At 60.8% G+C, this 26,829-nt stretch overlaps 2 protein-coding genes across 4 annotated transcripts; both read left to right on the forward strand.

The window, feature by feature from the left end:
- The first annotated feature begins 6 nt into the window (after window positions 1-6).
- Window positions 7-16,008, forward strand: ELAPOR1 (endosome-lysosome associated apoptosis and autophagy regulator 1). Of its 2 annotated transcripts, none has more exons than XM_069875742.1 (22): window positions 7-24; window positions 6,492-6,612; window positions 7,326-7,518; window positions 8,339-8,486; window positions 8,619-8,699; window positions 8,921-9,026; window positions 9,098-9,247; window positions 9,603-9,691; window positions 9,763-9,940; window positions 10,206-10,334; window positions 10,408-10,498; window positions 10,591-10,696; window positions 10,766-10,903; window positions 10,985-11,239; window positions 11,774-11,947; window positions 12,102-12,282; window positions 12,563-12,659; window positions 12,742-12,843; window positions 13,041-13,167; window positions 14,727-14,905; window positions 15,491-15,656; window positions 15,800-16,008. In XM_069875742.1, the coding sequence occupies exons 3-22, from the start codon at window positions 7,358-7,360 to the stop codon at window positions 15,866-15,868; spliced, it is 2,727 nt and encodes a 908-aa protein (XP_069731843.1). In that variant the 5' UTR covers window positions 7-24; window positions 6,492-6,612; window positions 7,326-7,357; the 3' UTR covers window positions 15,869-16,008. The 2 variants fall into 2 exon arrangements, with proteins under 2 accessions (XP_069731843.1, XP_069731842.1); XM_069875741.1 differs by lacking the exon at window positions 7-24 and adding an exon at window positions 2,988-3,110.
- On the forward strand, window positions 12,575-26,524 carry SARS1 (seryl-tRNA synthetase 1). Of its 2 annotated transcripts, XM_069875772.1 has the most exons (12): window positions 12,575-12,578; window positions 18,004-18,151; window positions 20,632-20,702; window positions 20,879-20,959; window positions 22,624-22,782; window positions 23,248-23,391; window positions 23,771-23,926; window positions 24,397-24,618; window positions 24,700-24,829; window positions 25,604-25,761; window positions 25,855-25,984; window positions 26,083-26,524. In XM_069875772.1, the coding sequence occupies exons 2-12, from the start codon at window positions 18,016-18,018 to the stop codon at window positions 26,241-26,243; spliced, it is 1,548 nt and encodes a 515-aa protein (XP_069731873.1). In that variant the 5' UTR covers window positions 12,575-12,578; window positions 18,004-18,015; the 3' UTR covers window positions 26,244-26,524. The 2 variants fall into 2 exon arrangements, with proteins under 2 accessions (XP_069731873.1, XP_069731872.1); XM_069875771.1 differs by having other exon boundaries at window positions 25,604-25,984.
- Window positions 26,525-26,829: the final 305 nt, after the last annotated feature.

Genomic DNA, 26,829 nt, shown 5'->3' on the forward strand with positions numbered 1-26,829 from the left:
CAGTCATGTCCTAGTACCACCCAGGTGTGTCCCCACCCCATGACCGTGTCCCCTATACCCTTGGTACCTGCTGGTCTCCCTATGCCACCACAGATGTCCCTGTGTCCCCCATCCCCACTCCAGCATCCCTGTGCCACACGGACAGAGAGAGCTGGGGGGGTTTAGCCTGGAGAAGAGGAGGCTGAGGGGAGACCTCATTGCTCTCTCCAACTCCCTGAAAGGAGGTTGTGGAGAGGAGGGAGCTGGGCTCTTCTCCCAAGTGACAGGGGACAGGACGAGAGGGAATGGCCTCAAGCTGCACCAGGGGAGGTTCAGGCTGGACATTAGGAAAAAATATTTCACGGAAAGGGTGATTGGGCACTGGCAGAGGCTGCCCAGGGAGGGGGTTGAGTCCCCTTCCCTGGAGGGGTTTAAGGGACGGGTGGACGAGGTGCTGAGGGACATGGTTTAGTGATTGATGGGAATGGTTGGACTCAATGATCCAATGGGTCTTTTCCAGCCTGGTGATTCTATGATTCTATAACATTACCAGTGTGATTTCCTGGGACAATGTCCAGTACTGTCCCTGGGGGTTACATTCCCAGGTCAACATTTCTAGTGCCATTCTGGCTGTGCCCTGGGCTGCATCCAGGGTGGCCGGCAGGTGAGGGACGGGATTCTGCCCCTCTGTTCTGCTCCTGTGGGATCCCACCTGGGGTCCTTTGTCCAGTTCTGGACGTAAGAAGGATATGGAACTGTTGGAATGGGTCCAGAGGAGGCCATGGAGATGATGGAGCACCTTCTGTATGAGGACAGGCTGGGAGAGTTGGGGTTGTTCAGCCTGGAGAAGAGAAGGCTGCGGGGAGACCTTAGAGCAGCTTCCAGTGCTGAAAGGGCTCCAGGAAAGCTGGCGAGGGGCTTTTTAGAAGGGCATGGAGTGATAGGACTGGGGGGGGGGGGAGGGGGGCAGAGGGTGGGAGGAGGGGGTGCCTTTAAATTGGGAGGATGAAGATTTAGATGTGACCTTAGGAAGAACTTCATGATGAAGGTGGGGAGGCCCTGGCCCAGGCTGCCCAGAGCAGGGGTGGCTGCCCCATCCCTGGAGGGGTTCAAGGCCAGGTTGGATGGGGCTTGGAGCCCCTGATCCAGTGGGAGGTGTCCCTGCCCAGGGCAGGGGTGGAACTGGATGGACTTTGAGGTCTCTTCCAACCGAAACCATTCCATGATTCTGTGATTCCCTGGGTGATGCTCAGTGCCATTCCCAGTGCAGTTCCCGGGATAATGTTCCTGCTGCTATTTCCATGGGTTCCATTCACTGTGCCATTCCTGACATGACGTTGCTGCAGCGGGTCTTGGGGTGACATTCAATGCTGTACCCAGGGATGATGCCTGGTGATATTCCTGGGGTAACATTCCTGGTGCAGTTTCTGTGGATGCCTGGGATAATGTTCCTGGTCCTGTTCCCTGGGATGATCCCCAGGGCTGTTCCCAGGATAACATTCCCCATGTGGTTCCTGGAGTGATGCTGAGTGCCATTCCCAGGACAATATTCCTGATGTGATTCCCAGGGGTGATGCCTGGTGCTCTTCCCAGTGCCATTCCCTGTGCTGTTCCTGGTGCCCTTCCCAGGACAACATTCCTGGTGCCTTTCCCAGGGGTTATATTCCTGGTGCCATTCCCGATGCCACTCCTGGTGTGGGTCCCAGGGTTCACATTCCCGGTGCTGTTCTCGGGATCACATTCCCAGCTCGGTTCCCAGGGTTCACATTCCCGGTGCTGTTCCCGACACCATTCTCGGTGCTCCCCTTCCCAGTGTTTCCATTCCCAGGATCACATTCCTGGTCAGATTCCCATTCCCAGGGTTCCCTTTCCTGTTCCCATTCCTGGTGCCATTCCTGGGGTTCCTGTTAACAGGCTCCCGTTCCCGTTGTTCCCATTCCCAGTGCCGTTTGCGGGGTTCCCGTTCCCATGCTTCCCATTCCCATGCTTCCCATTCCCATGCTTCCCATTCCCGGTGAGGTTCCCATTGCCAATGTTCCCATTCCCAGGGTTCCCGTTGTTCTCGTTGCCAATGCTTCTGTTCCTGGTGTGATTCCCATTGCCGATACTCCCACTCCTTTTGTTCCCGGTGTCGTTGCTCCCATTCCCGTTGTTCCCATTGCCGATGCTCCCGTTCCTGTGGTTCCTGGTGTGGTTCCTGTGGTTCCTGGTGCCGATGCTCCCATTCCCGTTGTTCCTGATGCTGATGCTCCCATTCCCGTGGTTCCCAGTGCCGATGCTCCCATTCCTGTGGTTCGCGGTGCCGTTGCTCCAATTCCCGTGGTTCCTGATGCTGATGCTCCCATTCCCGTGGTTCCTGATGCTGATGCTCCCATTCCCGTTGTTCCCAATACCGTTGCTCCCATTCCCGTGGTTCCTGATGCTGATGCTCCCATTCCCGTTGTTCCCATTGCCGATGCTCCCGTTCCTGTGGTTCCTGGTGTGGTTCCTGTGGTTCCTGGTGCCGATGCTCCCATTCCCGTTGTTCCTGGTGTGGTTCCTGTGGTTCCTGGTGCCGATGCTCCCATTCCCGTTGTTCCTGATACCGTTGCTCCCATTCCCGTGGTTCCTGATGCTGATGCTCCCATTCCCGTGGTTGCTGGTGCCGATGCTCCCATTCCCGTTGTTCCTGATACCGTTGCTCCCATTCCCGTGGTTCCTGGTGCTGATGCTCCCATTCCCGTGGTTCCCGGTGCCATTGCTCCCATTCCCGTTGTTCCTGATGCTGATGCTCCCATTCCCGTGGTTCCCGGCGCCGATGCTCCTGTTCCTGTGGTTCCCGGTGCGGTTCCCGTTGTTCCCGATACCGTTGCTCCCATTCCCGTGGTTCCCGGTGCCGATGCTCCCATTCCCCTTGTTCCTGATGCTGATGCTCCCGTTCCCGTGGTTCCCGGTGCGGTTCCCGTGGTTCCCGGGGCCGCAGGTGCGCGCGGGGCGGGGCGGTTGGGGGCGGTGCCGGTGCCGGTACCGGCTCTGCTCGCTGCGCCACGGCCGGTATGGCCACCGCGGCTTGGCGGCTGCTCCTGGCGTTCAGCCTGGCGGCCGCCCGGAACACCTTCCTCACCGGGCAGCGTCTGCACGTCTGCAAGGAGGTACCGGGACCGGGGAGCCGGGAGGAGCCGGGAGGAGCCGGGAACCGGGAGCATCAGACGCGGCGGCGGGGGATGCGGCTGCGGGACGGGGAGCCCCGGGATGAGCCGCTGCAACGGGGGGGGCTACGCGGGGTCCCCGGGAGGGACGGGGGGGATGGGGGTGGGTAAAGGGGGATGCGGGGGATGGGTTTGCTGCTGGGGGGTCCCCATGGCTGAGTCCCTAAAGCTGATCCCTGTGTCCCCATGGCTGAGTCCCTAAAGCAGTCCCAGTGTCCCCATGGCTGAGTCCCTAAAGCAGTCCCAGTGTCCCCATGGCTGAGTCCCTAAAGCCAGTCCCTGTGTCCCCATAGCTGAGTCCCTAAAGCCGGTCCCTGTGTCCCCACGGCTGAGTCCCTAAAGCTGGTCCCTGTGTCCCCACGGCTGAGTCCCTAAAGCCAGTCCCTGTGTCCCCATGGCTGAGTCCCTAAAGCTGATCCCTGTGTCCCCATGGCTGAGTCCCTAAAGCCAGTCCTTGTGTCCCCATGGCTGAGTCCCTAAAGCCAGTCCCTGTGTCCCCATAGCTGAGTCCCTAAAGCCAGTCCCTGTGTCCCCATGGCTGAGTCCCTAAAGCAGTCCCAGTGTCCCCATGGCTGAGTCCCTAAAGCTGGTCCCTGTGTCCCCACGGCTGAGTCCCTAAAGCCAGTCCCTGTGTCCCCATAGCTGAGTCCCTAAAGCCGGTCCCTGTGTCCCCACGGCTGAGTCCCTAAAGCTGGTCCCTGTGTCCCCACGGCTGAGTCCCTAAAGCCAGTCCCTGTGTCCCCATGGCTGAGTCCCTAAAGCTGATCCCTGTGTCCCCATGGCTGAGTCCCTAAAGCCAGTCCTTGTGTCCCCATGGCTGAGTCCCTAAAGCCAGTCCCTGTGTCCCCATAGCTGAGTCCCTAAAGCCAGTCCCTGTGTCCCCATGGCTGAGTCCCTAAAGCAGTCCCAGTGTCCCCATGGCTGAGTCCCTAAAGCTGGTCCCTGTGTCCCCACGGCTGAGTCCCTAAAGCTGATCCCTGTGTCCCCATGGCTGAGTCCCTAAAGCCAGTCCCTGTGTCCCCATGGCTGACTCCCTAAAGCTGATCCCTGTGTCCCCATGGCTGACTCCCTAAAGCTGATCCCTGTGTCCCCATGGCTGAGTCCCTAAAGCTGATCCCTGTGTCCCCATAGCTGAGTCCCTAAAGTCAGTCCCTGTGTCCCCACGGCTGACTCCCTAAAGCGGTCCCTGTGTCCCCATGGCTGAGTCCCCGAGCATCATCGTGGAGCTCCCAAAGGCTGTGTCCCTAAAGTGGTCCCCATGTTTCCATAACTGTGTCCCCAAGGATCATCCTGGGCATTCCCATGCCTGTGCCCCCAAAGTGGCCCCCTTGTCCCTGTCCGGAGACATTGGGATATTCCCAAATGGATGCAAGCGCTGCTGAGGGGGTGGTGGCAGCAGGGGACACACACATCCCCCTCACCACGTGCCCATCCCAGCCTGGCATGTGGTGCCCTGGTGGAGACAAAGTATCCGGGGGAGCTCTGTTGCTCACAAGGACTCGGCTGCCTTGGGATGAGCGGTGCCAGCTTCCAAATTTCCCTCCCCAAGGTCGTCCCATGCTCCCCCCACCTGCCAGCCCCGCGGCCGCTTTTCATCTGGGCCAGTAATTGCTTTGTGCCATGATCCAATTTTCTTTTGCGTCCTCCACGGCCCGGAGCTGGGAACAATAGACCTGGCTGGCACCTGGCCCTAGGAAGGGTGGCTTTTAGGGGGGCTCTGTCCCCTGTCCCCTCCCCACCGTGGCAACGGACCCTCTCCCTGCCCTGGCCAGAGCAAGGGGCCGGTAGCAACGTGGGGTCCTCACCGCTCCTGCTGCCAAGCCACCCCAGGGCTGAATCCCATCGATTTATTAAGCATTCTCAGCCTTAATGAAGGAGAACAATTAATATTGCTCGTTACAGCCAAGCTGAGGGGAGGAGAAAGTTTGGGAAGAAGGGGAAAACCACTTTTTTCTCCAGGGAATCCCTCAAGAGCGGTACTGGGGGCTGGGGTGACACCATGGGTGTCCCCATCCTGGCTGGGTGGTGGGTCCGTGGGCCAGGGGGGCTGCAGGCAGTGCCTCCCCTCCTCCCTGTTCCCCCTTTTCCCCCATGGCCATGTTTCCAGCCGACGGGAAACATCAAAGCGTTGTTTTCTCGCCAACCTGCCACGCTCCGGCATCTATCAGGAGCACGAAGCCGCGGTGCCCGGCTCTGCTCCCCAAGGGATCCTGCACTGGGCAGGGGGCCGTGGCATTGCTCCCTCGCCTGCCAAGCCCCACCTCAGCAGAGCAGCCAGACCCAGCCTTCACCCTGGAGATTAACTGTGCCGCCGCGCTTCGCCTGCCGCCCGCGTTGCCTCCTCGCCAGCCTTGAGGCAGCGCTGGCTTGGCGGCAGCCGGCGGCACTGGGGGAAGTCACGGTGCCCCAAGCTCCCTGCCTTTCCCCCTGGCTGCTCCCTGCTCTGATATCCAGCCGGTGGGTTCGTGCTCCCCAGCAGGATGGCGCATCCGGGTCGTGCCCGTCTGTGTTTAATGAGCAACGCGTGCGGCCACACGGTGCTGTGCCGGTGCCATCTGCTCACCGGCACTCAGGGGGTGCTGGGGTTTCAGCCCCTCAGCCCAGTAACGGAGTGGCGATGCCGGTCACCTTCGCTGCACCACGGCCCTCTCATCCCATGGGGTGGTTAGGGAGGCCCTGGGCGCCTCAACGTGGCCTGGGGGACCCCACAGCTTCCCGTGGGCTTTGGCATCCCAGCGGGATGTGGTTTGGGAGTCATCTCACCTGAAACCACGCCCTCAGCATCTTCTCAGCCCAGCATCCCCTGGGACCCTAGAAGCCCCTGATCCGAGCATTGTCCCCACCCTGAGCACCCCACCACCCTGAGCACCTCCGTTGCCTGAGCACGCCTCCACTTCTAGCACCCCTTGGTTCAAGCACCTCCCTTGCCCTGAGCATCCCCTCAGCCCCAGCAACCCCACCACAGCACCCCCTTGTCCTGAGCATCCTCCCAGCACCCCCCACCGCAGAACCCCCCCTTGCCCCCAGCACCCCATTATCCTGAGCACTCCCTGGTCCAAGCATCCCCCAGCCTATGCACCCCCCCTGCCCCCAGGACTCCCACGCTGAGCATCCCCCTGATCCGAGCACCCCCCGAGCATCCCCTCCCGCACCCAGGCTGGAGCTGGGCTGAGCTGCCCGAGCCTGGGCGCTGTAGGACGTCACCGCAGCTCAAACCAAAACCATCCACGCAAGAGGCAGCTGGGCACGTTCTGGGGAGAGGGGGTCACAGCCCCTGGGGTGGGTCTGGGGGCTGCAGCTCTCCCTGTGCCTTCTCTCTTCCAGTCCGAGTACCACTATGAATACACAGAATGCGACAGCTCAGGCTCGCGGTGGAGAGTGGCCGTGCCACACACGCCAGGACTCTGCACCGGCCTCCCGGACCCCGTCAGGGGCACCGAGTGCTGTGAGGCTGGGGGATGGGGGAGAGGATGAGGGTTCCTGGGGAAAATGAGAGCAAGAGGGGAGGGAGAAGAGCGACAAGATGAAGCGTGGCTTTTCATCAACTGCGTCGCGGCGCGATGTCTTCAAAGGCAGCGACGGGACCTGTCTGCTCGGCAGCGATGAGCACGGTGCTGGCAGCTCCTCACTGGAGGCTGCAATGGGATGAGGGGGATGGAAATCCCACCCCCCGCCAGCTCTGGGGTGTGCCAGGGCTCTGCAGCGCTTGCAGGGGGGTCACATGCTGCCTGGTGCTCGCTGATTCCTAAAGAGCTGGTGACTGAGCAGGGAAGTGCTGCGGCATTGCCAAAAATCATGGGCTAAGGGGTGGGCAGGTTCAGATCGGACACCAGGAAAAATGTCTTTACCAAAAGGGTTCTCGGGCACTGGCAGAGGCTGCCCAGGGAGGTGCTGGAGTCCCCATCCCTGGAGGGGTTTGAGGCAGGTGGATGAGGTGCTCAGGGATCTGGTTTAGTAGTGGACAGGGACAGTTGGACTTCATCTCAAAGGTCTTTTCCAACCTAGTGATTCTATGATTTTATGGGGGTCTTGGAGCCAGCCGGGCACCTCTGCTAGGGGGAAGCGCTCTGAAGACCGGAGCTGAGGATGGTGAGGCCAAAGCAGCCCTGGGGGAGCAGAGGTGACCACACTGACCCTCCCACCCTTATTGCATGACAGCTTTCTCCTGCAAGGCGGGTGAGTTCCTGGACATGAAGACGCAGGCGTGCCAGCCCTGTGCCGAGGGCACCTACTCACTGGGCACCGGCATCCGCTTTGATGAGTGGGATGAGGTGCCCCATGGCTTCGCCAATGTTGCCACCAACCTGGAAGTTGACGATGGCTTCGGCAGCGTGGTGGGGAACTGCACCAGGTGGGTTGTGCTGCCACCAGCACAGTTTCCCCTCATTAACAGGGGCTGGAGCCTGGCTGCTCCTCCCTGGGAGGGCTCTTAGGAGCTCAGCACAACAGGGCTGGGAACAGGGCACACGGGATGGGTGCTGTGACACCTCTGTGCAGTGGCAGCATTCCGATTCCCCGACACCCCATCTCCCATGCTCCCTCCTTCACCCTTCCGTGGGAGGCAATGCAATGGGGGACACCCTGGCAGAGTCACCCCGACCCGCGGTGGCAGGACCCCAGCTCTATGGGGCATCCACATGAGCCCCCTTGCCTTTATGGCATGAGCCAGCATCATTGTTTTCCACCACAGCCCTTTAATCAGCACCTCCACCAGCCTCACCAACACCTCTGAGCCCGCCAAGCCCTCCCTATCAGCTGGTGTCACCGGCAGCACCGAGCCCCCCAAGCCCCCCTCCACCAGCCAGTGTCACCGGCAGCCGCCCTGCACCACAGCATTTATGCAAGTTGCAAATGTAACCTACTTCCAGCAGCTCTTTAATTATTCAGCTCCCAACTCCGTGTGGCTCCTACACGAAGGATCCCCCTCTCCTACTCCTCACAGCCCACCCACCTCTCACCAGCGTGGATGGGGTGGTGCGACAAGGTCCCTAGGGCTAAGGATCAGTGCCACATCCCCTGGGCTGTCCCCAGCGCCCACCTCTCCATCCTCGCTTCCTCGCTGTCCCCATCACCCATGTCCAATGCCTGGGAACCATCCCAGCTGTCCCCATCCCGGCTGCTGCGGGGTTCGGAGCGGTAACGGAGCCCCCGGTCTGTGCCCCTCGCCCCAGGTCGACGTGGGTGCCGCAGGGGGACTATGTGGCGTCCAACACGGACGAGTGCACGGCCACCCTCATGTACGCAGTCAACCTCAAGCAGTCGGGCACCGTCTCCTTCGAGTACATCTACCCCGACAGCGGCATCGTCTTCGAGTTCTTTGTGGGTGACAGGGGCTGGAGGGTAGGGGTCTCTGGGGATGTTATGAGGGTCCCTGGAGATGTGGATGGGGGTCCCTGGAGGTGGGGGTGGGGGGACATGGGTGGGGTCCCCATCCTCATGCAGGCCCCGCAGGTGCAGAACGACCAGTGCCAGCCCACGGCAGAGGAGTCGCGCTGGATGCGGACGACAGAGAAGGGCTGGGAGCTTCACAGTGTGAGTGGAGGGGACAGGGTGGGAGGGCCTCGGCACAGCCCCTGGGTCTCTTGTGTCCCCCCACCCTGGGAAGAAGATGCTCTGTGAGGACGCAGAGGGGGGCAGTGGGTGACACAGACAAGGCTCAGCGCCTTGGCCCCCCACCCATGTGTACTCCCCAAGCAGTGGCACCCCCCATCCCGTTTCCCCCGACCCCCTAAGCACTCTCCAACCTTTTCCAGGTGGAGCTGAGCCACGGCAACAACGTGCTCTACTGGCGGACCACAGCCTTCTCCGTGTGGTCCAAGGTGCCCAAGCCCGTGCTGGTGAGGAACATCAGCATCACAGGTAGGAGGGGCAGGCTGGGGGTCCCACTGTCCCCCCCTCCGGCTCCCCCTGAACCCTTCCTGCTGCTGCAGGGGTCGCCTACACCTCCGAGTGCTTCCCCTGCAAACCCGGCACCTTCGCCTCCGCTGCTGGTGCCAGCACCTGCCAGCCCTGCCCGGCCAACACCTTCTCCAGCAAAGAAGCCACCACCTGCCAGCCCTGCGACCCTGCCACCTACTCTGGTGAGAGGTGGCACCCGCGTCCCCTCCCCTGTGCCCTCACCGGGAGGTGGCAGCCGCACGCCTCCTTGTCCCCTGCGGGGATGCCCCTGTGAAAGGGAGAGAGGATGCGAGGGACAGGGAGACCTTGCCATCCCTTGGAGATGGGGGACATGGACATCCCCTCATGGGGTGGCAGGACACCCTGCGAGGACAGTGGCACTGTCCCCTCATGGGGTGGCAGTGCACCCCTTGGGGACAGTAGTGATGTCCTCTCATAGTGTGGCAGGACACCCAGTGGATATGGTGGCAGTGTCCCCTCATGGGGTGGCAGTGCCCCCTCGCTGGTGGCTCAGGCACCGTCTCCCCTCACCTGCAGAGCCCGGCTCAGCGTCGTGCCACGCGCGGCCGCCCTGCACTGACCAGGATTACTTCTACACCCACTCAGCGTGTGACGCCCGTGGCGAGGTACAGCTGGGCTGCCGAGGGGTGGCTGTCCGTGTGTCCCCGTGTCCCCATGCTGAGCCCTGCTCCTGCAGACCCAGGTGCTGTTCAAGTGGGCCGAGCCCAAGATCTGCAGCGAGGAGCTCCCCGAGGCAACCCGGCTGCCCCTGCCTGGGGCCAGAACCCCGTGTCCCCCCTGCAACCCCGGCTTCGCCAAGAGCAACGGCTCCACCTGCCAGCCCTGTCCCTACGGAACCTACTCCAATGGCTCTGGTAAGGATGTCACTCTCCTCAAGGGAAACTGGAGCTGCCAAGGGTACGACCCTGTCCCCTCTTGCCCTGTGGCTCCAGTCATGACATCTTTGTCCCCAAGGGGTGACCAGGACACCCAGAGCAGCCAGGGGGGAGGTGGGTGGGTCCCTGTCCCCTCTTGTCCCTATGGACATCCCCATTATTGTCCCAAGAGGTGTCAGGGCTCTGGAGATGTTGGGGGAGGTGGGTGCCACCCCACTGCAGGGTTGTCCCCTCCTGTCCCCAGGCTGCGTCAGCTGCCCAGCGGGCACAGAGCCGGTGCTGGGGTTGGAGTACAAGTGGTGGAACGTGCTGCCCCCCAACATGGAGACCACCGTCCTCAGTGGCATCAACTTCGAGTACAAGGGGATGGCAGGTAATGCCTGCACATTGTCTCCTCCCGCGGGGGCAGCCGGGGACCCAGCTGAGCCGTCCCTGTGTCCTCACAGGCTGGGAGGTGGCCGGGGACTACATCTACACAGCAGCAAGAGCCTCCGATAACGACTTCATGATTCTCACGCTGCTGGTCCCGGGCTTCAGGTGAGGTGGGGACCAGCACCGGGGTGTCTCCAGGGAGCTTGGAGACAGCGCCATGGGGCAGCACTCCCACCCCATCCCCGTGCCGTCCCCAGCCCCACAAGCCCAGCGCCACAGGACGTGGAGAGCAAGGAGGTGGCCAGGATCACCTTCATCTTCGAGACGATCTGCAGCGGCAGCTGTGAGCTCTACTTCATGGTGGTGAGTGGGGGGACACGTGGGGCGAGGCTGGGTTTAGGGGGGGGTCCCGCTATTCCTGTGTCCCCACAGGGCATCAACTCCAGCACCAACATGGCAGTGGAGACGTGGACAGGTCCCAAGGGGAGGCAGTCCTACACCTACATTGTGGAGCAAAATGCCACCATGAGCTTCACGTGGGTCTTCCAGCGCACGCCCTACCACGAGGCGGTGAGAGACGGGGTGGCCTGGGGGGGCTCTGGGTGCCGGGACGGTGCGGTGGGTGGTGGTGACGGGTGCTTTTGGTGCCAGGGCCGGTGGAACAGCAGCGACATGGCCAAGCTCTACTCCATCAACGTCACCAACGTGCTGGGAGGGGTGGCATCCTTCTGCCGGCGCTGCGCTCCCGTGACAGCCACATCCTGCGCCCCGTGTGCCCCCGGCAACGCCGTGGAACGCAGCTCGGGCACCTGCCAGCCCTGCCCACCCGGCACCTACCTGCAGGGTCACCCTTCCAACAGGACCCCTGCCTGCCACCCCTGCGGCCCCGGCACCCGCAGCAACCAGGTGCCTGTCCCTGCGTGTCCCTCCAGGGTGGGGGCACGGGGTGGTGGGGGATGTCCCCTTGGGTGATGCCGGTGCCCCCTGACCGTCCCAAACGGGTGGTGCTGTGGGACACCGGCTCCCCACCCGAGGTGTCCCAAATGGGTGGTGCTGGCCAGCTGAGAAGGGTGACAGCAGCCCCTCCCCACAGCCTGGGTGGGTGACACCAGCACCCCTGGCCGCCCCAGGTGGGTGACGCTGGGTGGATGGGTGGGTGGATGGATGATGCCAGCCCCCAAGCTGTCCCCAGGGAGGTGACACGAGCACCCCTGGCCATTGTGGGTGGGTGACAATGACTGGATGGGTAATGCTAGCCCCCTAACTGTCCCCAGGAAGGTGACACCAGCTCCCCGACCATCCCAGATGGGTGACAGCCCCCTGGCTGTCCCTGGGAGGCGATGCCAGCCCCCCGGCTGCCCCCAAGCAGTGACATTCCCTGTGCTCACCAGGGTGACGCCAGCCCCTGGCCATCCCTGACTGTCACCTCCTATCCCTCAGCTCCGCTCCCTCTGCTACAACAACTGCAGTTTCTCGCTGCCGCTGCTGGGCCACATCCTGCACTATGACTTCTCGGCGCTGGCCACCAGCACGGCCTTCACCAGCGGCCCCAGCTTCACCGCCAAGGGCCTCAAGTACTTCCACCAGTTCAACATCAGCCTCTGCGGCAACCAGGTGACACACACGTGTGCCACCACATACACGCGTGTGCCATGACTCACAGCCGTGCGCATGCACCTTCGCTTGCAGCCACGTGCACACGCGTGTGCCATCCCGTGCACGCCCGTGCCATCGTCCCCCAGCTCACCCTCCTCTTCCTCACCCCCAGGGCAGGAGGATGGCCTCCTGCACGGACAATGTGACGGACAGGGGGCTGCCGGCCAGCGAGGGGGACTTTGCGCGGGTGGTGACGTCCTACGTGTGCCAGGCCATCCTGGTGCCCCCCAACGTCATGGGCTACAAGACGGCTGTGTCCTCGCAGCCCATCAGCCTGGCTGACCGCCTCGTGGGTGAGCCGGGACATGGGGGGCTTTCCCCTTCTCCCTCTAGCCCGGAGCGAAGCCCTGGGATTTGACCCTCATCCTTACCGACCTCTCCCAGGGGACCCAGTGACACTGGGCCACCCCAGGTGCTGCTGAGCCACCCCCAAGACACTGGGACATCCTGGGACACCCCAGTGCCACTGGGACACCCCACACACTGGGACGCCCTGTGGCTCTAGGACACCCCAGTGCCACTGGGACTCACTGGGACATCCTGGTGGCACTGGGCCACCCGCTCTCTCCACAGGCGTCACTGCCCGCTCCACGCTGGGTGGCATCACCTCCCCTCCACAGCACTTCCCACCGGGCCACTCGGACCTGCCCGACATCATCTTCTTCTACAGGTGAGGGTGGGCAGCAAGGACCCACGGCCACACCTGGGGACCGCGCTGTCACCGCGCTGAGCCCCTCGTGTCCCCCCGGCAGGTCCAATGATGCCACACAGCCCTGCAGCGGGGGCCGAGCCACCGCCATCCGCCTGCGCTGTGACCCGCTGCACCCGGGCCGCGGCTCCATCACCGTGCCCAGGTGAGGGGGGGGCGACACTGGGGACCGTGGGGGCTTTGGGGAGGAGGTGGCATCCTCCCACCCCCTCAGGGTGACCCCAAATCTGCTCCCACCAGCTGGTGGGGCATGGGGTGCAAACCTTGGCTGCCTCCGTTGGGGACCCCACTGTCCCTGTGTCCCCCAGTGCTAGCTAAGCCCCACTTTTTTGTCCCCCCCAGCAAATGCCCTGAGGGCACCTGCGACGGCTGCACCTTCCACTTTCTCTGGGTGACGGGTGAGGCGTGTCCCCGCTGCTCCACCAGCCACTATCGCCCCATCGTCAGCGCCTGCCTCGGTGGCATCCAGGTACGGCCCTGCAGCAAAAATCAGCACAAGAGCCCAAACTCTCAATATGGGAAATCAAGTTTTACTTAGGAGCTTTTACCAAAAATTAGCATAAAAGTCCAATCTCTTAATATGTGAAACCAAATTTTACCTTTTAGCAAAAATCATCACCAAAGCCCAAACTCTCAAATCCTCTCTGAAATCAAAGAGCTTTTAGCAAAAACCATCACAAAAGCCCAACCAACTCTCAAATACCCTGTGAAATCAAATTTTACTCAGGATCTCTTAGCAAAAACCATCCGAAAAGCCCAAACTCTCAAATACTTGGTGAAATCAAGTTTTTTTAATGATCAATAGTGATCGCCAATGCGTTAGCAGCAGCAGCTTGTAAAGGCAGCGTGTCTGATTGTTATCTTAAGAGAATAAGTATAGTAATTGAGAAAGATCCATCACTAATTGCTTTAACATCATCCAGATCTGCAGTTGCTTGGGTTGGGGGTGGCTTTCTTTTTCGCAGTGTGGATTTGGAAAGGCAATCGGGAACCCCACCCAGTGGTGAGGTCTCCAACCATCACTGCGAGGGGCTGAGCTTTTAAACCATTGACCAAACAACTTCCATCACCCCAAACTCATGGGGTCTCTGGCCCCAGCTGCTCCTTGCCTCTTTTTCTCCTGTTTTCTTCCACCAAGACCAGCCCAGCACAATCACTGATAACAAAACGCTCTCTCACATCCTTATCTATTAGGAACAGCCCAGTTCTACTGAACACAGTGATGTGAGAAGTGACTGAACAGTGCGCACAGCGATGCAATAGGCGTCATTCATTCATTCACAATCTGTGATACAAAAATCATCTCCTTAGTCTAAATAGGACCCCTCCACGGGTCACCCATGTCATTTCAGGCCCTGGCACTTCACCCCACCACTTCATTCACTCCTCTGACCCAGGGAGGATTTATGTCCTGAATAATTTGCTCGTTCATTCACAACTGAAATGCGATATAAAAAATCATCTAATTGGTCCAAACATGCATCCTCCATGGGTCCCCTCTGTCATCTCAGGCCCTGGTGCTTCCCCCTGTCAATCTGACAATTCAATTCTTCTTCATTTCTCTGGAGCGAGTCCAGAGAAGAGCAACAAAGCTGGGGAAGGGGCTGGAAAACAAGGATTACAAGGAGCAGCTGAGAGAACTGGGGGTGTTTAGCCTGGAGAAGAGGAGGCTGAGGGGAGACCTCATTGCTCTCTGCAACTACCTGAAAGGAGGTTGTGGAGAGGAGGGAGCTGGGCTCTTCTCCCAAGGGACAGGGGACAGGACGAGAGGGAATGGCCTCAAGCTCCACCAGGGGAGGGTCAGGCTGGACATTAGGAAAACGTTTTTCATGGAAAGGGTCATTGGTCCCTGGCAGAGGCTGCCCAGGGAGGGGGTTGAGTCCCCTTCCCTGGAGGGGTTTAAGGGATGGGTGGATGAGGTGCTGAGGGACATGGTTTAGTGATTGATGGGAATGGTTGGACTCGATGATCCAGTGGGTCTCTTCCAACCTGGTTACTCTATGATTCTATGATTTGTCTCCTTCCCAGAAAACCATCTATGTCTGGCGGGAGCCCCGGCTGTGCCGTGGCGGGCAGAGCTTGCCGGCAGAGGAGGTGAGAGCTTGCAGGAGCGTGGATTTCTGGCTGAAGGTGGGAATCTCTGCTGGCACCTGCGCCGCACTCCTGCTCGCCACCCTCGCCACCTACTTCTGGAAGAAGAACCAGAAGTGAGTGATGCCACCAGAATTTGGCAGGGAGACACTCATCACCACGGCGGGAGGGACCACACCACTGCTCTCTGCTTGAATCCTGTGTTCAGTTCTGGGCCCCTCACCACAAGAAGGATGTTGAGGCTCTGGAGCGAGTCCAGAGAAGAGAAATGAAGCTGGTGAAGGGACTGGAGAACAAGAGGAGAGGCTGAGAGAGCTGAGGGTGTTTAGCCTGGAGAAGAGGAGGCTGAGGGGAGACCTCATTGCTCTCTACAACTACCTGAAAGGAAGTCGTGGAGAGGAGGGAGCTGGGCTCTTCTCCCAAGGGACAGGGGACAGGATGAGAGGGAATGGCCTCAAGGTCCACCAGGGGAGGTTCAGGCTGGACATTAGGAAAAAATTTTTCAGGGAAAGGGTGATTGGTCCCTGGCAGAGGCTGCCCAGGGAGGGGGTTGAGTCCCCTTCCCTGGAGGGGTTTAAGGGACGGGTGGACGAGGCGCTGAGGGACATGGGTTAGTGATTGATCGGAGTGGTTGGACTCGATGATCCAGTGGGTCTCTTCCAACCTGGTTATTCTATGATTCTATGATTCTCTGTCCCTAGGCTGGAATATAATTATTCCAAGCTGGTGATGAGTGCGACAGCCAAGGAGAACGAGCTGCCGGCACCGGATAGCTGTGCCATCATGGAAGGAGAGGACGCCGAGGATGACCTGGTCTTCACCAGCAAAAGATCGCTTTTCGGCAAAATCATGTCCTTCACTTACAAGGTAAGGTGGGGGGCACAACCCCAAAACAGACGCCAGAGAAGCCACAGCAGGGGAGTGGGTTGCTGGAGCTCTGTGCTTCAGTTTCCCCTCCCAGGGGTGGAGAGGGAGGGTTGGAGGGTGCTCTGACGCCAGGCTCACCATAGAGGACACCGGACGGCTTCGACTCTGTCCCACTGAAGCCATCATCCGGCAGCAGCGCCATGGAGCCGTGACGGGGCAGGGGGGCTGCCTGCGCCCACCTCCCAATGTGGCCTTAGGGACCCGCTTCGGACCGGAGCTTCATTACGGCTTTTCTACGTTTCCCTCGCTTTGTTCTCCCACCAGCGCCAACACTGAAAATGCCAAATACAGGTGTGGGGTTTGTAGAGTGGCTCCGTGTGTCCTTGTGTCCCCGTGCCAGGCCCTGGCATGTTGAGGGGAGCACACAGAATCATAGAATCACCTGGTTGGAAAAGACCCACTGGATCATCAAGTCCAACCATTCCCATCAATCACTAAACCATGTCCCTCAGCACCTCATCCACCCGTCCCTTAAACCCCTCCAGGGAAGGGGACTCAACCCCCTCCCTGGGCAGCCTCTGCCAGTGCCCAGTGACCCTTTCTGGGAAAAATTTTTTCCTAATGTCCAGCCTAAACCTCCCCTGGTGGAGCTTGAGGCCATTCCCTCTCGTCCTGTCCCCTGTCACTTGGGAGAAGAGGGGCAGTCATGTTCAGCTGGAAATTCCCATGCTCATTTGTGCCCCTTGTCACCGGGGGCCTGTTGCCTTCGGAGGCGTGGCGACCTGGTTCAGGAACGGCACAGCGACCAACCCGAGGCCGCTTGGTCCATGAGCTCACAGACACCAATGTGGTGGACGGCAAATGGCGTTTGTTGATAGGTAACACAGCCTTATATAGCTTGGGTTTACAACATCACTTCCGTCCGCTTACATCATGAACTAAACGCTACTGGCTATCCGGAGGGGGTCCTATCTTTCCGTACAGCGCGAGATCTTCCAACCACCAGGCCTTAACTACCTACAGGGGCCACTGAACAGCCTGGCCTCTCCTCCTGCCCCCACCCATCACAGATCCATCAGCATTGAGGGGATCCTGTCCCAGCCCTCTCTTCTCCAGGCTGAACAGACCCAGGTCTCTCAGAGACACTGCAGCCCCTCCTCATCCCCATGGCCTCTGCTTGACTCTCTCCAGACTTTCCTGGACTTTCTTGGAATGAGGGGCCCAAAACTGACGCCAGGATTCGAGGTGCAGCCTCACCAGCACTGAGCACAGGAGCTGATCCCTTCCCTGCTCCCCCTGGCCACCGTGTGGCTGATCCAAGCCAGGTGCTGTTGGCCTCATCGCCCACCTGGGCCACTGCAGCCACGCAGAACCACCAGCCCCTTTCCCTCAGCTTGTCCTTTAGCCCCGCCCACTGCGTTTAAGCCCCGCCCACTGCATTAAGCCCCGCCCACTGCACTAAGCCCCGCCCACTGCACTAAGCCCCGCCCACCGCCGCAGCCAGAGCCCACTAGCCACACCCACTGCACCAAGACTGTTCATCCTGTAGCCACGCCCCCCGCACAGTCCACGCCTACTCACAGCCATAGTCCCGCCCACCACTCCAACCACGCCTACTGCCCCACCCCACTGATTGGCCCCTGCCCGAATAGCCCCGCCCACCCCTTAGCCCCGCCCACCCTCTAGCCTCTCCCCATCTACCCCGCCCACCGCTCTTAGCCCCGCCCACACCCCTTACCTCTGCCCCTACACCAACCCCTCTGCCTGCTTTGCCCCGCCGACCTCTCTTAGTCCCGCCCACAGCTCCAGCCCCTCTGCCTGCTTAGCCCTGCGAGCTGTATTGGCCCCGCCCACTGCCCTCAGCCCCGCCTGCTGCTCTCAGCCCCGCCCACCGCTATTAGCCCCGCCCACCGCTATTAGCCCCAACACGCTCCTCCAGCCCCCTTAGCCCCGCCCACCGCCATTAGCCCCGCCCATCGCTCTAAGCCCCGCCCGCCGCCATTAGCCCCGCCCACCGCTATTAGCCCCAAACACTCCTCCAGCCCTCTTAGCCCCGCCCACCGCTCTTAGCACCGCCTACCTCTCCTAGCCCCTCCCACCGTCATTAGCCCCGCCCACCGTTATTAGCCCCAAACGCTCCTCCAGCCCCTTAGCCCCGCCCACCGCCCTCAGCCCCGCCCGCTGCCCTTAGCCCTACCCGCCGCCATTAGCCCCGCCCACCGCCCTTGGCCCCGCCCACCGCCATTGGCCCCGCCCACCGCCCTTGACCCCGCCCCCCGCCATTGGCCCCCGCCCGCCGCCATTGGCCCCGCCCCTCCTCCCCGCGCAGGCGCGCGCCGCCCCGCCGCCCGCAGCCATCATGGTGCTGGACCTGGATCTGTTCCGCGCCGACAAGGGCGGCGACCCCGCCATGGTGCGGGAGATGCAGCGGAGACGCTTCAAGGACCCCGCGCTCGTGGATGCCCTCGTGCGGGCGGACGGCGCCTGGCGCAGGTGTACGTGGGGAGGGCCGCGGAGGGGGGGGACACCGCCGCCTTTGGGGTCCCCAGGAGGAGCCGACACCTCCCGGAAGGGACCCCCGAGAGGGGCTGGGGCCCGGCGGAGCCTGGACCCCCCTCGTCCTGGGACCGGGGCCCCTCTCGGCCCCCAGCACGGCGGTGACTCCCATCTCCCCCCACCGCCCAGGGGTGTGGGGTCCCTCAGGGGTTTCTCTCTGCTCCCCCTCCAGGCAGGGACCCCCAGGCCGGTCCCCTGTCCCTTCACCGAGGTGAGGTGACATATGGGGTCCCTCCCTCCCAGCCCCCCTCTGGAACTGGGGGGCCCTGGGGACAGATCCCCCTCACCCCATCCCCAGGGGTCCGTTTGAGGGATCCCAGGGGTCGGTTTGAGGGGTCCCACCCCTTAGGGTCAGATTGAGGGATCCCAGGGGTTGGTTTAAGGGGATCCCACCCCTTGGGGACCGTTTGAGGGATCCCAGGGGTCGATTTGAGGGTTTCCACCCTTTTGGGTAAATTTGAGTGATCCCAGGGATTGGTTTGAGGGGTCCCACCCTTTGGAGTCAATTTGAGTGATCCCGGTGATTGATTTGAGGGGTCCCACCCCTTGGGGTCAATTTGAGGGACCCCAGTGATCGGTTTGAGGGGTCCCACCCTTTAGGGTCAGATTGAGGGATCCCAGGGGTTGGCTTAAGGGGATCCCACCCCTTGGGGACCGTTTGAGGGATCCCAGGGGTCGATTTGAGGGTTTCCACCCTTTGGGGTAAATTTGAGTGATCCCAGGGATTGATTTGAGGGGTCCCACCCCTTGGAGTCAGTTTGAGGGACCCCAGTGATCAGTTTGAGGGGTCCCACCCCATGGGGTCAGATTGAGGGATCCCAGGGGTCGATTTGAGGGTTTCCACTCTTTGGGGTAAATTTGAGTGATCCCAGGGATTGGTTTGAGGGGTCCCAGCCCTTGGGGTCAGTTTGAGGGATCCCAGGGGTCAGTTTAAGGGAGTCCCACCCCTTGGGGTCAATTTGAGGGACCCCAGTGATCGGTTTGACGGGTCCCACCCCTTGGGGTCAGTTTGAGGTATCCCAGGGATCAATTTGAGGGGTGCCATCCTTTGGGGTGAATTTGAGTGATCCCAGGGATCAGTTTGAGGGGTCCCACCCCTTGGGGTTGGTTGAAGGGGCAGGAGCAAAGGCTCTGTTACCACTCAGGCAGCGGGAGGTGCCATCGAGCCAGGGTTTAGGTGCCGGGGAAGTACGGAGGGTGGGTACCCACAGACCTGCCGTGTTCCCAGCGTGTCCCGGTTCCTTGTTCTGCCACGGCAGGATGAAAGAGGCAGCTTTAAACACGCTTTGAATCTCATTGCCTTGATGTGAGTGAGCCCAGCCCTACATAATCACGCTCGGCGCGTCTCTGACTCTGGCCGTGCCGCTGTGACCACGTTAATTTTATCCACGAGCCTTTCATCCCACGGGAGCAGGCAGCTTTCCGGGCCGGCGGTGGGGGTTGTCCCCCAGCTCCTGCTTTGGGGGGCTCCAGCCTGCCCTGGCCGTGGTGGGTGCTGGCGCGTAATCACGAGGCGCAGGGCTGGCAGGACGGACGTGCTGCGGCGCAGCCGGCTGATGCAATCCCGGGTGCCGGTGCTGCGGGGTCCGCGGGAGGCTGCTGGGGGGAATGTTAGACCCCCTCTGGTCCCTGGCTCTTAGCCCTTGGCATTTCTGGATCATCCTCTGTGGGTTTGATCCTGCTGTCAGCCTGCTGGGGCGATGGGGGTTCTCAGGCCCTGGCAGAGGCGGCCCAGGAGGTGGTGGAGTCCCCGTTCCCGGAGGGCTTTAAGACAGGTGGATGAGGTGCTCGGGGATCTGGTTTAGTAGTGGACAGGTACAGTTGGGCTCTGTGGTCTCAAAGTGCTTTTCCAAACTAGGGAATCTATGATTCTATGATATCCTGATAGGGTCACATCCCTGACACCTCAGTGTCTCTGATTTGGGCTGCCCTGCCTGGAGGGGACAGCTGTGTCCCAGGATCTTCCTCGCCCTGGCAAGCCAGCCTGACCCAGTATGTTCCCCCAGCAAAATATTCCAGATGAATGAAGGGAGCAGAGGGAGATCCCCTCATCGCTGTGGCTCCGAGTCCTGGATCTGCTTGGCATTCAGCGATCCAAGCCTGGCGTGGGGGTCCTGGAGGGGCCATGGCCCAGTGCAGCGTCACTCAAATGACACCCCTGCATCCCTGCCCCACATCACAGCTGGCCCCGCACCACACTCTCACACCATCAAAGCCCTGACACTGTGCTCTCGCACCAGCAAACCCTGCACTGTCCTTCCAAAACACCCAGTGCCAATGGTGATGAGCATCCCTGGAGCTGCTGTCCCCTTTCTTTCTCCTTCCTGAAGCTGTGCAGCCCCTCTCGATGCCCGATGGGGATCCCAGCCCCGCTCCCCTCAAGTGGCTGGCTGACGGCTCCCTCCTCTCTGCTCTCCAGGCAGGTTCCGTGCCGATAACTTGAACAAGCTGAAGAACCTGTGCAGCAAAACGATTGGAGACAAGATGAAGGTGAGGCATGAGGGCTGGCAGTCGTGGCAGCGATTTACTGTTGGGACGTTACCGACTGGTGGTATCTCCCACAGGTCTCTGCTCTCCAGGCCTCTTCCTTGCATTGTCGAGGAATATTTTTACCCTGCAGCTTTACTCTTTAACCCTGCTGGGGTTTCTTTCTCCTCCTGCTGCAGAAGAAAGAGCCTGTGGGGACAGATGAGTCCGTACCAGAGAGTGCACAGAACCTCGATGAGCTGACAGCCGACATCCTAGGGGTGAGTCTGACCCCATCTCACCCAGCTCCTTCAGAAGTTGCCTCAAATCGCACAAGCTGGTGGTGTGAGGTGCCCAAAACCCAACATCAAGTGATGGGGGACCACCTGAACCCCTGCCAGGAGGATCACGGAATCATGGAATGGGTTGGGTTGAAAGGGACTTCAAAGCCCATTAGGACCCCACCTTGGCATGGGCAGGGACACCTCCCACTGGATCAGGGGCTCCAAGCCCCATCCAACCTGGCCTTGAACCCCTCCAGGGATAGGGCAGCCACAACTTCGCTGGGCAACCTGGGCCAGGGCCTCCCCACCCTCACAGAACATTTCTCCCTAAGATCTCCTCTGAATCTCCCCTCTTTCAGCTGAAAACCGTTCTTCTTTGTCCTGTCCCTGCCCTCCTTGATCCAGAGCCCCTCCCCAGCTTTCCTAGAGCCCCTTTCAGTACTGCAGGCTGCTCTAAGGTCTCCCCGGAACCTTCTCTTCTCCAGGCTGAATAACTCCAACTCAGCCTGTCCTCATGCAGGCGGTGCTCCAGCCCTCGGATCATCTTCATGGCCTCTTCTGCACTGACTCCAACAGATCCACGTCCTTCCTGTCCTGAGATCCTTATTTGCCCCATCCCACACAGGAATAACGAGTTCTTGCTCAGTGTCCTTCATCTAAAGCAGGTCCAGGGAGGTTCTTCTCCCTCTGGACTCGGCACTGGTGAGACCGCTCCTCAAATCCTGTGTTCAGTTCTGGGCCCCTCACCACAAGAAGGATGTTGAGGCTCTGGAGCGAGTCCAGAGAAGAGCAACGAAGTTGGTGAGGGGGCTGGAGAACAGGCCTGATGAGGAACGGCTGAGAGAGCTGGGGGTGTTTAGCCTGGAGAAGAGGAGGCTGAGGGGAGACCTCATTGCTCTCTCCAACTCCCTGAGAGGAGGTTGTGGAGAGGAGGGAGCTGGGCTCTTCTCCCAAGTGACAGGGGACAGAACGAGAGGGAATGGCCTCAAGCTCCACCAGGGGAGGTTTAGGCTGCACGTTAGGAAAACATTTTTCAGGGAAAGGGTGATTGGTCCCTGGCAGAGGCTGCCCAGGGAGGGGGCTGAGTCCCCTTCCCTGGAGGGGTTTAAGGGACGGGTGGATGAGGTGCTGAGGGACATGGTTTAGTGATTGATGGGAATGGTTGGACTCGATGATCCGATGGGTCTTTTCCAACCTGGTGATTCTATGATTCTAAAGACCATTTCAGCCTCAGTCCATGGCAGATCCTGCTCTGCTCACCAGCCCGGGGCTCTCCTGTGCTTCCCTGGGGCTTTGAGCAGCCTCAGTCATTGCGTGTCCTCTGCAAGTCCCTTCCTCCCTGCCCATTGCCCTTCCCAGTTCGTTAACTGTGATGTTTAATGAGCGTGATACTGGCCAGCTTTTGCTGCCGTGAGGGCTGACTGCTCCTGCTTGGTGCTGCCGGGCACAGTGTGATGCCACAGCTCGCTCAGGCCCTTTCACAGTCTGACTTGTGTTGGTCCTTTGTCCTCCGGGGCTGTTGTTCGATGTGTTCAGTCCATGCTTTTGCTCCAGAAGCCGTGTAAGCTGGGCGAGGATCTGTGATTAATCATGCTGAGCTGCCAGCACTCTCTCCCCCGGCCATTGCTTCCCTTCTCCGCCTCACCCCACCGTCTGTGCAGGCTCTGCAGGTATCACAGATCAAGAAAGTTCGTCTCCTCATTGACGAAGCCATCCTCAAGTGCGACGCTGAGCGCCTTAGGCTGGAGGCAGAACGTTTTGAGAGCCTGCGGGAAATCGGGAACCTCCTCCACCCCTCGGTGCCCATCAGCAACGATGAGGTAGAGCCCGAGAGTGCGGTTGGGGCTGGCTGTGCCGCTCCATCAAAGCCGGACAACTGCTGGGAAGCGGGGGGCTCGCTGCGGGGAGGGCCCCCAGCCCCAGATCAGCGGGCGGGTGAATGAAATCTGCATGACAAGACAGCGTTTCCTGCCGGGAGCAGACAAAGAGCAGCTCAGACAACGCTGGACGTGGTCATTGTTGGGGGAATACATGGGAAAGTCGCTTCCAGCCGGGGGCTGGGATCTCCCTCCGCTGTCTTCATTCATCCGGCAGGAATATTTTGCTGGGGGAACACAATTGGGCTGGGCCAGCTGCCAAGTGGCAGCACAATGAGCGGTTGGCTGGGATCAGGATTGGGGTTCCAGGCTTTGTAGTGTGGGATCTCAAACTGGGCCCAGTGTAATGCAGAGACTGGGAAGCTGGGGTGATGGGCTTCCCTTTCTCTTCTTTCTGTCTTTGCGCAGGATGCAGACAACAAGGTGGAGCGGGTGTGGGGCGACTGTAGCTGCAGGAAGAAGTATTCCCACGTGGACCTGGTGGTGATGGTGGACGGTTATGAGGGAGAGAAGGGGGCCATCGTCGCGGGCAGCCGGGGTTACTTCCTTAAGGTGCGAGTCCAGACATCCGTGGGGACACGGAAACAATTGGGGCCAGAAGAAGAGCTGAGGAAAACTGGGTTGGGAGGAGTGGGGGCAGGACTCCTGGCTTCTCCTTGCCTGGGCTGAGCTTGCAGCACTGGGAGCCTCCGCAGGCCACGCTGAGCTAGCTCATCACGGCTTCTGGCCTCGGTGGTGCTGCTGCTGCTGTGCCCTGGGCTCCTCTGGATCCGCTCTGACATCGCTGCCGCAGCCAGAGGCTGATGCTGAGCCTGGCAGGCAGAGCAGCCTGGAGCTGGCGTGGGCTCCATGTGCTCCTGGACCTGCTGAGCAAGAAAGGATGGCCCAGTGGGTTGCGTGCGTGACAGTTGGTGGCTTCCCTTGTCCCCAGGGTCCCCTGGTGTTCCTGGAGCAGGCCCTGATCCAGTACGCCCTGCAGAGCCTCCGCGCCAAGGGCTACACTCCTGTCTACACCCCGTTCTTCATGCGGAAGGAGGTGATGCAGGAGGTGGCCCAGCTCAGCCAGTTCGATGAGGAGCTCTACAAGGTGAGCAGCACTGGCTTTCCATCTGAGCCACCACCGCGTGGATTCCTCACGGGGAAGGAACCGACTGAGGGCCCCCTGCACAGTGTGAGGCCTCCCATCTGCTCCTCATCTTCGAGCTCCATCTTCACGGCTGATGCCATTGTTGTGGCGATGCGGTGACAAGGAGGTGGCTTGTCTCCAGCCTCCGCTTTGCAGACGGCCAAGCAAACAGCAGCTGCTCCCTTTGCTGAGCTGTCCTGATCCCGTGGGAGGTGTCCCTGCCCATGGCAGGGGGTTGGAACTGGATGGGCTTTGAGGTCCCTTCCAACCCAAACCATTCCATGATTCTGTGATTTAAATAGGATGATGTTCCTGGGAGAGCTTCCAGGCCACCAGCCCTGGAGAGGTGCAGGGAGATCGGCTGTCCATGCATCTCCTCAGAGATGTGGGAGCAGCTGGGGAAGGGGCCAGCGGCTTTTGTCCCCCACCAGGTGATTGGCAAAGGCAGCGAGAAGGCGGAGGACAGCTCCATTGATGAGAAATACCTGATTGCCACCTCGGAGCAGCCCATCGCCGCGCTGCACAGGGACGAGTGGCTGAAACCAGAGGATCTGCCCATCAAGTACGCGGGGTTGTCCACCTGCTTCCGACAGGAGGTGGGCTCGCACGGCCGCGATACCCGTGGCATCTTCCGCGTCCACCAGTTTGAGAAGGTGAGAGGAGCAGGGTGGGGTTTGGGAATTTGGGGCTGCATCTGGGGCCGTCACCAACTCGAGGTCCCCTTCTCTTTACAGATCGAGCAGTTTGTCTATGCCTCACCCCATGACAACAAATCCTGGGAGATGTTTGAGGAGATGATCGCCACAGCCGAGGAGTTCTACCAGTCCCTGGGCATCCCCTACCACATCGTCAACATTGTTTCAGGTAGGGGCAGGGACTCTCTGGCTCTGGGACCGTCTCTCTCGGCCAGTAGGTCACTGGCCAGCTCTGCCAGCTCCTCAGCTGTCACCCTGGCCCTGACCTGCTTCCCAGCTCGGTTTTCCATGTCACCAGCTCAGCTTCCCATGCTGTCTGTCCCCAGACCTGGCGAGGGGGAGGCAGTGCCTTTGCTCCAGGCCCTGGAGGATGGAGATTGTTTATCTGCGAAGCTCCACTGCGTTGCTCTGGGCCCACTAGGCTGGGATTGTCCCCGCTGTCCCTTCCCAAGGGACAATTTCAGTGTCCCAACTCCTCCTGGAAGCTCTACTAGGAACATTTATACTATTTAAATCATAGAATCATGGAATAGTTTGGGTTGGAAGGGACCTCAAGGCCCATCCAGTTCCTGCCATGGGCAGGGACACCTCCCACTGGATCAGGGGCTCCAAGCCCCATCCGACCTCATCTTGAACACCTCCAGGGATGGGGCAGGTAACACTTCTCTGAGCAACCTGGGCCAGGGCCTCCCTACCCTCAGCGTGAAGAATTTCTTCCCTAGATCTTATCTAAATCTTCCCCTTTCCAGTTTAAAGCCATTCCCCCACCCCATGCTATCACTCCAGGTCCTCGTAAAAAATCCTTCCCCAGCCCCGCTGCAGAGCAGGAACCCCGTATCCGTTCCCAAGTCACCTTTGAGGCTGCGCTCTCCCCTGGGCTGGGTGCCTCCTGGAGAGGAGGACCCTGCCTCAGCGCCGTTTCCCCCCCACCACCATCTCCCAGGCTCCCTCAACCACGCTGCCAGTAAGAAGCTGGACCTGGAGGCCTGGTTCCCTGGTTCTGGTGCTTTCCGCGAGCTCGTGTCCTGCTCCAACTGCACCGACTACCAGGCCCGCCGCCTGCGCATCCGCTACGGGCAGACCAAGAAGATGATGGACAAGGTGAGGTGGGCGGTGCTGCTGGGTCTCGCTGGGGGGGTTCCTGAGTGCTCCCCATCGCTGCTCACCCCTCGCTGTGCTCCCTCCCCGACGCAGGTGGAGTTTGTGCACATGCTCAACGCCACCATGTGTGCCACCACCCGCACCATCTGCGCCATCCTGGAGAACTACCAGACAGAGGAAGGCATCCGCGTCCCGGAGAAGCTCCAAGGCTTCATGCCCCCAGGTAGCACCCAGCCCTCTCCCTTATTTACCCCGGCCCCCCCTCCTCTCGCTGGGCGGGGGGAGGTGATGCTTGCTGCCTGTTCTCCCCCCTGTTTCCAGACCTCCGGGAGCTGATCCCGTTCGTGAGGCCGGCGCCCATCGAGCAGGAGCTCTCCAAGAAGCAGAAGAAGCAGCAGGAGGGGGGCAAGAAGAAGGCAGGGGGAGGCAGCGAGCGGGTGCTGGAGGAGCAGATGCAGAACATGGGCGTCAACAGCGCCTGAGCTCTCGCCCCGCCCCTGCCCTGGGACCTTCGGGGCCTCCCGAATTGTGGAATCATGTGGAATCATCATCTCGGGCTGGGCTGTGCCCATCACCTTCGCTTCAGAGCCTGGATCAGGCCGGGGGGGCACCGGGCACCGCCTGCCCCCCCAACCCCAGCATGGGCCACCGCAGTCCCCCGGCTGAAGGACTGACGCTAACGGGGCTCCAGCCCCTACCCCAACCCCTTCCATGAGGACTGAGATGTCCTTTCCCTTGCTCCAATAAAGCCAAGAACTGCTGAGCTGCCTGGCCTTGCGGGGTCGGGGGGGCAGAAGGGAAGCGGGGGGCCCATCCTGGTGCATGGGGGGCACCTCTGCCTTCCCGCTCCCCAAGCTGGGGCCTCACTGCCCCCACACAATGGCCCGGACAAAGGCCTTGCTGCCCAAGCCTATTTGTCATTCAAGGAGGGGCCCCAGCTGGCCCTGGGTGCTGGGGGTGCTGAGGGAGGGGGCCTGCGTGCCTCAGTTTCCCCATGGGCAGGGGGTTCAGCTGCTGCCCGCAGCTCTGCCAGCCAAGCCTGGGAAACTTGGGGCTGCACCCATGGGT

The sequence above is a fragment of the Phaenicophaeus curvirostris genome, chromosome 24, assembly GCF_032191515.1.
Source record: "Phaenicophaeus curvirostris isolate KB17595 chromosome 24, BPBGC_Pcur_1.0, whole genome shotgun sequence".
In the NCBI taxonomy this organism is placed as follows: domain Eukaryota; kingdom Metazoa; phylum Chordata; class Aves; order Cuculiformes; family Cuculidae; genus Phaenicophaeus; species Phaenicophaeus curvirostris.

What these genes read in the sequence shown, in the direction of transcription:
- ELAPOR1 (XM_069875741.1), top strand. Translation starts at nt 3,015, where the DNA reads ATGGCCACCGCGGCTTGGCGGCTGCTCCTGGCGTTCAGCCTGGCGGCC. An exon ending in TCAGCCTCTGCGGCAACCAG is followed by an intron (nt 11,948 to 12,101) that starts GTGACACACACG and finishes CCTCACCCCCAG; the next exon opens with GGCAGGAGGATGGCCTCCTG. An exon ending in GACATCATCTTCTTCTACAG is followed by an intron (nt 12,660 to 12,741) that starts GTGAGGGTGGGC and finishes TCCCCCCGGCAG; the next exon opens with GTCCAATGATGCCACACAGC.
- SARS1 (XM_069875771.1), top strand. Translation starts at nt 18,016, where the DNA reads ATGGTGCTGGACCTGGATCTGTTCCGCGCCGACAAGGGCGGCGACCCC. An exon ending in GGACGGCGCCTGGCGCAGGT is followed by an intron (nt 18,152 to 20,631) that starts GTACGTGGGGAG and finishes TCTGCTCTCCAG; the next exon opens with GCAGGTTCCGTGCCGATAAC. An exon ending in CGATTGGAGACAAGATGAAG is followed by an intron (nt 20,703 to 20,878) that starts GTGAGGCATGAG and finishes CTCCTGCTGCAG; the next exon opens with AAGAAAGAGCCTGTGGGGAC.